This window comes from Nannospalax galili, unplaced genomic scaffold (assembly GCF_000622305.1).
Source record: "Nannospalax galili isolate Female #2095 unplaced genomic scaffold, S.galili_v1.0 scaffold202, whole genome shotgun sequence".
NCBI lineage: Eukaryota > Metazoa > Chordata > Mammalia > Rodentia > Spalacidae > Nannospalax > Nannospalax galili.
This window is the reverse complement of record NW_008349000.1, coordinates 88470-98167: the sequence shown is the minus strand read 5'-3', so window position 1 is coordinate 98167 and position 9698 is coordinate 88470. Positions and strand designations below refer to the sequence as shown.

Below are 9698 nucleotides of genomic sequence, written 5' to 3'. Positions count from 1 at the left end.
GTTTTGTTTCATATGTGGAACCTAGATTTAAAATTATATATTTGTTTGTACACATTTGTGTGTGTGTGTGTGTGTAGATCATCATTTTAGTTACTTTTCTGTTGCTATGATAAAACACCATGAACAAGGCAACATATAGAAGGAAGAGTTTATTTGGCTTACAGTTCCAAAGGAAAAATCCATAATGGATGAGGAGGCATGGGGGGCAGAAGGTGGCTGGGGAAGAAAGCTAAGGGCTCACATCTTCAAGCTGGCACTGGACGCAGAGGAAAACTGGAAATCCCCAGAGATTTAAGAACTTTCAGAGCCCACCCCGAGTGACTTGCTTCCTCCATCATGGCCACACTTCCTAAAGGTTCCAGGACTTTCCCCAAACAACACCAGGAACTGAGGACCAAGTGTCCAAATACTTGGAGCCTATGGGGTGTGTGTGTCAGTCATTCAAACCACCGAAGTCATGAAACTATAAAGGAGTTCATGAGAGGGAGGAAGATGTTAAGAGAGTGGGAAATAGAGAGGGTAATGAAAGACAAACAATAAAAACACCGTGGGATTAGCAGGGGGAAGAAAGGGAATCAGCTGGAGAGGAGAGGGGGACGCTAAGGGAGGGGAATGAATGCTAACAAAATAAAATGGCACATGTATGTGCTATGGTGAAACCCATTGTTTTGTATGCTGATCTAGAAAATAAATTTACACAAAGGAAGGAAAAAAAAAGAGGCAAGGTGTATAAAATGCCTTGTAGAGGTTTTGACTGGCATCTGGACCAGGTGAAAGAATAGTTGTGGTAAGTTTTCCTTAATGTTTTAATTTGTTTTAAAATACTTTAAAGTTGTTGTGGCATCTATTCTAGATGACTGCAATTCAATAAGATATTACTTAGGTAAACTGGAGCAAAGATCTGGACCAGGGCATTCAGGATAGAGTAGATTTTAAATTACATTATTATACTGTCATTTGCTTATGCTTAACTGCTTAGGAATGAAATATCACAGAATTTGCACATTAACACAAAGAAAGTATATAATCTTCAAAGAGGGACAGAAAACTAGCCCTCCCCACTGTTAACCTCTACAGTACTATGAAATGTTAGATGATGAAATATCTCAACATAAGTATGTATGTAGGAGAAATATCCTTCAGAATGAAGAAATATCAATTGTATATGATTTATAGAGCCATAAAAGGGTAAAAATCTGATTTAGGTACTCTGTATATTTCACAAGTGGCACAAAATAATTTAAAAAATCTTGCTCATAAATATCTATGCAGTTTTGATTCTGTGATGCAGGAAAAGTCAGTATGCCTTGGGGAATGAGAATGACCTCTTTTTTAATATTTAAAAGACAGTGCAAATATTTTCCAATGGCATAGTCTAAGTGGAAGTGTTTCAAGTAACTAAAAGCTAAATGATTCTACATAAAAGTGTGGAAGAATTGTTTCCTTCTGACATTTGGAACACCAGGGTTTGAGCTCTTACTAGAGGAAAGAGGCAAGCTCCTACAGAGAAGAGTGACCACAGCCTCATCTCTTGCAACATCTGTAGGCTGTCAGGACAGTGACTATCTCAGCTTCTACATGACCTGGGACTTTCAGGGATCATAATCACACAGGGGGCCAAGTTCAGTAGAGTGTCTGGAAGAACTGTGGGTGAGGGAATTAGTGAGGAAAAGCAGTCAGAAGTAAGCTGATAGAGTGCTCTGCAGAAGCAGAGATTCGGGATGATCCCTCCTGGGGCTCTCAGATGTAGGGATAGCCATCAACTCCACATGAAAGGAAGAACTTTCTCTATATTAAAGGACAGTGATTCTCAGAGATCTGAGATTTGGGGCATCTCTCCAGGCAGATGCTCAGGCAACAACCTTACAGGATAAGTTTGTGGTCAGCATGGATGCTTTGTGAACCTTACAGGATAGGTTCACAACCTATGGCAACTGGGATTATTTTTGGTGGGGAGTTAAGCACTTTGGCTTCAATTCACTGAGTCCTACTGGGCTGTATTCAGGGACTAGCACCCATCACCATGACAGTAACAAAGCTTTTCCACTAGGGTTGTTAAGTTTATTTATCTGTCATCCAGTTACTTGGGTATCCAGGTTCATTAAAATATCTCTCTTGAAATCATTTATCTATACATGTCAGGAAAACTGGAGCTCCCAAGTCCCTTTTGTATTACTTAAAAAAAAAAAAAAAAGCTGCTTGGTGTGGTGGCACACGCCTTTAATCCTAGCACTTGGGAGGCAGAGGCAGGCAGATCCTTGTGAGTTTGAGGCCAGCCTGGTCTACATAGTGAGTTCCAGGACAGCTGGGGCTACAAGGAGACCCTGTCTCAAAAACACAGAAAAAAAAAAAAAAGCTAAGCAATGTTATTTCTTGTCAAATTTATTTTCTTATTTTCAAATATTCACAGTCTCTCCTAATATTACATATGGATTGGTATTTGTGTATTAATTTCTGCATTAATTTCATTAGTTGCATATTTTTTATATGACAAACATGAAGCTCTAACATAAGTCACATTTCCTTTTTTTTTTGAGACAGGGTCTCAGTGTGTAGCCCTGACTGGCCTGGAACTGCTGGAACTCGTTATGTAGACCAGGGTGGCCTTGAACTCACAGAGATCCCCTGCTTCTGCTTCCCAAGTGCTGGGACTAAAGGTGTGCTCCATCACACACCCCCAGCTTATATTTCTTATTTTTATGACAAACATGACAGGGTCATCTTAGAGAAAACAGATCAACAAGCCAACAGTGCTGAGCATCTTTGGTTTGTGTCACCGTGGAGGTACGCAAAGAGCAACTGGGAAGCAGAAGGTCTCATGTAAGAGGGTTAAAGGCAGGGTAAAGGGACAGCAAGCATTACACTGACACATTTCATTATGAGTCTCTTTGGTGTGCAACATATTTTATCTTATCCATAGGATCTTGTGAAAATATGTATCAATAGAAATTCTGTTTGTTTTAGGTATTTGTAATAAGCTTTTAAAACATCAGTAATATTTTAAAATAGAGATTTCAAATTCCCTTTCTTCTATTCTGGGCATTCACTGCTCTAAGCCAAACCCTAAATTAGCTTTTAGCCTGTGCTGTTAGGATACAATTTATAAGAAAAGAAAAGACCAGACAATGTAAGTTGGAAATTTAGATGATTTGGACTGATTAGCCCCCAGGGAAAAGAATTCTAACCTGAAAGACTATAAGATGCAAGTAAACTTGATCTCAGATCAAGACACATTTTATAAATTATTAGAAGTCAATGAACATAGATGGCATTTTAAGGGCTGGATAACACACACTACCTTGGCTAACTCCAATTATTATATTAATATAGACTAGAACAACATTTGTTTTGTTGATTGTGATTTACTGAAAAGGTACTTGCAAAGTTTCACATATTCTTGTTATGTCAAGCAGTATAAACATGTAAACATTTTTGTATTCAAATACAAATCTATCCTTAGCCACAGCTTGTGGATTTTTTTCTTCTCATGGAAGTTGGGATTGAACCCAAAGCCCTGGACATGTGAGGTTAGCACTCTACCACCTAGTACAGCCTCAGCCCTTTAGCCAACTGACTGTAAAGCAGGTCTTTGTGTTCCTAAAATTAGTATAATTAACTTGAAATGTATATCCTTGTTAAAGGTGTAAAAGGATTATTTCAAGCAGGTCTGAAATTTGCTTTTATTCCTAGAAATAAGCTAGTGTATAATAAAATTAAGGAATTCTACATGAACTATTTAAATATAATACCACAAACCTTTATTTGTAAAGAACCAAACATTAACTACAATCACAATACATTTCAGCACCCATTTGAAACGGGAGTCATACAGTCAACCCAGGAAGGACACACTGAAATTCTTCTACATAGCATAAAAAGTTGGAGGACTTAATACATTTGACAACAGTCCCAAAAATGAAATGCTAACTATATGACATTTGTTCTTAATAACTTTGTTACAATATTGACTTAAAGCATCAATCAACAATATACTTAAGTTAGAAATCTTGTGAGACAAATGCTTTTGTGCATAAAAATGCTAATTACTTTAGATTACTAACATTTCCAATGTTAGACTTATTCTTTTTTTGACTTTTTATTTTTATTTTATGTATTTTGCCTGCCTGTATGTAAGTAAACCCATGTCCTGCAATACCCTCAGAGGACAGAAGAGGGCATTGGATCCCCTGGAACTGGAGTTATGGACAGTTGTTAGCTGCCATGTGGGTACTAGGGTTTGAACCTGGGTCTTCTGCAAGAACAGTCAGTGCTCTTAATTACTGAGCCATCTCTCCAGACTCAAGATTTATTTTATTTATTTATTTTTTAAAGGGGAGAGTGCAAACACAGTCCCCCACTACCACAAATTATGCAGCTGAGTTTCCCGCATTTGGGGATATTGCAGGGGTCAGCACATCCCAAGTGCAATGGATGAGCCTTGCCCTGGAAAAACCACCTTCCTGATCATGGTTGTCTTCCCTGCCAGGTAAGTATCCCAGATTTATTTTTAAACTTACTTTTCTGTATTTGCTAATTTGATCTTCGAACTCGAAAATATTTCATTCAATGCATGATACTCTTCCCTATTCTTATTTAGATCATAAATCAATATAAAATAATAATAATAGTCTTTCAAATCTTCCCTTTCCTCAAGGAAAGGAAACTTCGCTCCCAGAACACTTCTCATAGCCAACAGTCTCTTTTTGAAATAGATAGGAAGCCTCTTCCAGTTTAGAGTATTGTTTGGGGTTGTGTGAATGGTACTGCTGGGTACCTAACATAAGGAAAGCTTACCATTAGATAGATTTTCTTTACCTAAAACCATTGAGTAAGACTAAGATGTGCCTACTGTGGAACCAGAGCCCACTCAGGACTTGCAGATTGTGATTTCTCAATGCATTTAAAAGGAGAAAACAGTATCAAAAGTTTTTTTTAATTGAATTGCAATATCTCATGGTGATAAAATACTCTTTTATCTCTCTTCTCTCTCTCTCTCTCTCTCACACACACACACACAGACACACACAGACACACACACACACACACAGACACACACATGAAAAGACAGGTGAGTGAGTAGGTCATGCATTCAAGAGATGTTCCCAGAGATAGGGTCAGATGGAATTGTTTAACCTGGGGGCATATGTTGGTATTTTGAAACAGAATCTATGCCCCAAAGCTGCTCTGTTGGAAATGGGTCTGTGAAAGCTAGGTTCATGTTTGTTTTAATCTAAAAGGCTTCAGTTTTTGAATAATCAAAGACAAGCTATCAAAAGGATTGGTTATCTGACAGAGGCAGGCTTCCAGCCATGCTGTTTCAACTAAAAAATAAAGACATGATTAATGGAGTTATTTGCTTATGTCGAATAGCGCCTTTTAACAGATGTATTTGTTATTTTTATTCAATGTGATTTGTTTTCTGTGCTGGAGATCGAGCCGAGGGCCTTATGTGCACAAGTGCTTTGCCATGTCCCAGCCCAGTTTGTTATTTTTAGGAAGAACTCTAAAAATCCAAGGGGATAATCGCCACAGACCACTTTCAAAATGCTTTCTCAACCTCTCCATCCTGAGAGTCTGAGGGCTGGGAGCTTGGAAAGGCAACGGAATGAAGAGGTGTGAAGCTGATAGCTTCAGGTTAATGGTCTCTTATCCATAAAGTTAAAAAAAAGAAATCAATCATACTATTAAAAGCAACTATCACTTCCTCCGAGAGATGCTAAATATTTATGCTATATCATCAGATCACCGCCCGATCTTGAAGAATTAGTGAGACAACACAGCTAAAAAACCAACTGAATCTCGTCGATGAAAAACACAATACCAACAGCCAAGGAGTGTTGTGATTTTCTGTGATTAGAAATAAAAGAATCTGATGCTCTTGGCTGGCTTTGGCTCACCTGCATTCAAAGGAGATCAAGTTCTAGCTGGAAAACCATGGCACAAAGGAAGTCAGGCTCAGTGGTGGCCGGCATTGCTTTACAATGAATCAGCACATCTATATTTAAATTCTAGGATTTTATGTTCCAGACACAAAACAGCCCATTTTAGTTAATGAAAAGTAAGCAGGAAAAACATCTGGAAGAATGCATAAAATGAACTTGCTAGCATATGTATAGCATTTTAAATACTTTGAACTGCTTCACATATTTAATGTCATTTAATCCTCACAACAATCCTGTGAGGTGAGTGTTACCAAGTCTATCATACAGGCTAGGAAAAGCAGTTTGGCTAAAGCCGTATGCTGAATAAGGAACCCGGACAAGGCTGGGATCCATTTTCTTTTAGTCTGCCTCCTGCTTCCCCACATCTCAGCATAATCTCTGTTCTGGAACTGCTGGGTAAGACTGGGGATGAGAAGAACAGTATAAACTACTTTGAGTTAAACACAGTGTGATCATCTTGTGTCCCATGTCACTCTAGGAGACTTGCTTTTCTGTGAATCTATATTTACCAAATGGGAGCCATTGATTTTTTAAACATCCAGCATAGCACAAGGGCACCTTACAACACTGGTCAATGTATGTTTACAGTATCCAAGAGGGCATCCATAGAAACCTCTGTCAACTTCTTTCTATTCCTCTATAAAGTGTGGCATCTCTCATACAAATCTTACTTGGAAAAAAAGTTTGCAGTAAGAAGAAGAAAAAAAAAGATATTATTGGTCTGTACACAGAACTTTCAATCCTAACTTTCAGCACCTTGGTAATCATGTTCTTCAGAGCCAATGAAACATCAAGAATGTAAAAGAGAGACTGCCAGTTATCAAGTTACTATTTTGAATTTCAGCATGCTGAGAACTTTCTCCGTTTCACACTCAACTGGCCACCTTCTTTACCTCTTGCAGCCACCATGGCTAAGCTGCCCTCTGGAGCTGCATTTTATGATGTACAAATTGACAGTCTTCCTGGTCTTCTTTAAATCAGGAGCTCATTTCGGAAACAGTGCACATTACATGGCTTAAACCAATCAAGCCTTACTTATGTCAGAAATAAAACTGAAAAAAACAACAACCACAAAATATTAAGTCAGTATGGTTATGAATCAGGCCTACACATTTCAGTGTAGCATACACAGCAGTGGAGAAACTGCATGTAGAGGCCAAGTCCTGTTCCTATGGAGTTGATTTATGCTTATCTGACATAAGTTCATCTATTCTTGTGATGAACTGGACTCAGCTAATGATCCAGCAAGTCAACCAGAGTTGGGATGCATGGATGTGTGGCTCAGGTAGAAGCAGGAATGAATCTTATGGACTTGGAAGATTTAGGAGAGTCCTTCCATATCCCGGTGCTGTTTGTCGGGCTCCGGTTGTGAGAGTAAGAAGTATGTCTTCGGTTCATGCTGTCTGAATCATCCTTGTTGAATCGCAGTTTCATGCTTTGGCAGCACAGGAAACTTTGGACACAGTCTTGCAGGAGATGGCCACTAAAAAACATGTATATCCAGGGGTTGCAGCAGCTGTTCAAGGAGGCCAGTAAAGCAGTGATGGTGATGGAAGGGTTTTCTGAGTCTGTGAAAAGCAGGAAAAGAGATCATTTAAGTAGCCGAAGCAAAACCCCAAGCACTGGATGAACCTATCTTTCTATCAACTAAAGAGGAAAAACTTTGTGTATTAGTCTAAAAATGAACTATTTCATTTGTCAGGGAAACAGGTGGCTTTCAGAGAAATGAATGGGTTTTTGGAAATTGGTTATAAAAGCAAAATATCTTAAAATTAATGAAAATGTTTTAAACCAACAACTATTAAAACATTTACATATAATGGATAGGAATTCCAAGAAGATAAGATTATTAAACAATTGTTTAAAACCTCTGTATACTTTGCACTGGCACAAGTCTGTGTGAACAAACACAGGGTTTACAGAAGGGCAGTTTCAAAAGTGTGTAACCACATGCACAAAATTGTGTTCATCCTAATAATTCAGGCAAAGTAGGGCATTATGGACTCTGTTTTGTTTTGTTTTTTTCTTTTTGAGACAGGGTCTCCCTGAAGACCCAGCTGGTCTAGAACTCACTATGTAGACCAGCCTGGACTTAGTCTCACAGAGATCCGCCTACCTCTGCCACCCAAGTGCTGGGACTAAAGGCTTATGCTACTGGCTTATGTTTAGTAGTTTTAATCACTGAAAATATCCTTGGAAATATGAAAACTCAATGGAAGAGGACGGTTAAAATAGATTCCCAATGATTGCAAGCTTTAGTTGGTATTTTTGTGAATAATTATAAATTTAATTTAAAAGATCATTTTTTTATTGTAGTTCCAACAATTAAATTGTATTAGAAATAACACCTGAGCTTCATGAGCCCTGGTCTCAAAACAAAAACCAAAAACCAAAAGCAGCTGAATTAAGACACCAGAACAGGATTCTGAAACATTCTCTTATTATCTCTGGTAAACCACATGAATATCATAGCCCTTCCCAGTGAAGCTACTGCACTAACAATATACTTTCTCAAAAAACAAGAACAACCATCCAGTACCAAATCTCCCCCGATCAGCATGTAAATTTGAGTCAGAGCTCTCCTTATGGAGGAATGACTATTTACTGCTTTCTGCTAGATATTGCTATGAGTGACCATGAGTCCTGGGTGACATTAAAAAATAACAGACATCCTTAACACGGTTAGCACAAGTGACATTTTTAGTAAATCTCAGTAAAGCAATAGTTTGAAAGTTTTAATTTGAATGGCACTAAAAGAGGCTTATCAGATCAAGCCAGATGGGAAAGGTAAACAAAAACTAGTTTTCATTTATTTCTCATTATTGGTAATATGGCACACAAGAGTGTTTGTTTAAATGAAATTCACACTCAAATACTATTTAAAAGTAAAACTCTCAAAATGTATTGCATATATTTTTTACCTCAATCCTAAAATTACCAATAGATACAGCTTCTTCCAGACATTTGTATCCTGACCAGAATTTTCCTCAGAAACACTTCTGTACTACATTTGGTTTTTAAAAAAGATTTTTCTTATTAAAAGAAAAGATATTACAAGATACAAATTTAAATAATGCTCCCCTGCCCCAGGCAGTTCCCTGAGAAACAAGTTTTTCTGTTTTGTGAAGTAACCATCCTAGCCAGTAAGGGTAGAAAGCATTCTCAATGAACTGCTGAAAGATTTGTGTGGACTGCACAGCTCTGTTGTCAAATTATTACTGAAAGACTAATGAACAAGTCTAACAAATTTAGAAGATCAATAATCCTGTTTTGAAATACCACGAGAAAAGAAAGTTATTAGTGCTAGATAAATTAAATATTATGCTAAGAAAGGGAATATGAACTAAATGCCAATTTAAAATACTTGGACTTGTAAAATCTTTTTCCAGGCTTTTACAGAAAAGAAACAATCTCTACTTTTGACCTAGAAGAATTTCTACAAAATTTTTCTATAATTATGATACTTTCTTCAGTCCAAGAAAGAGCAGTTATGACTCTTAAAGAATACTTCCCTTAGCCTCTAGGCTGGACAGCAGGATATCTACACCCTCCTAGTAATCTGGCAAAAAACGTCACTATTGTTTTGCAGTCAGTGGGGGCACCACTTCTGGCCTTGGGATCATGATCACGCATGCTGCAAATGCTGACACCTGGTTGTACCTGGGGTGGAGGTCCCAGGAGTTTGCATTTTTGTTCATTTTCTGTCAAGATGCGACCCTTATGCATACAGAAGTTTAAGAACTATTGGGCAAATAA

The 9698-nt window shown here is 37.9% G+C and overlaps 1 protein-coding gene and 1 non-coding gene across 2 annotated transcripts in view; both read right to left on the bottom strand.

Annotated features, from left to right (window-relative positions):
* Positions 1-4329: 4329 nt before the first annotated feature.
* Positions 4330-4494, bottom strand: LOC115072548. Its single transcript, XR_003851594.1, has one exon. It is a non-coding gene; the product is annotated as a U1 spliceosomal RNA (small nuclear RNA).
* Positions 4495-7222: 2728 nt separating this feature from the next.
* Positions 7223-9698, bottom strand: part of Avpr1a (arginine vasopressin receptor 1A) — a 3784-nt gene continuing 1308 nt past the window's right edge. The window contains exon 2 of the mRNA XM_008846138.2: positions 7223-7510. Coding sequence (XP_008844360.1) covers positions 7224-7510 — 287 coding nt within the window. The 3' untranslated portion in view covers position 7223. The remainder of the gene's footprint in view (positions 7511-9698) is intronic.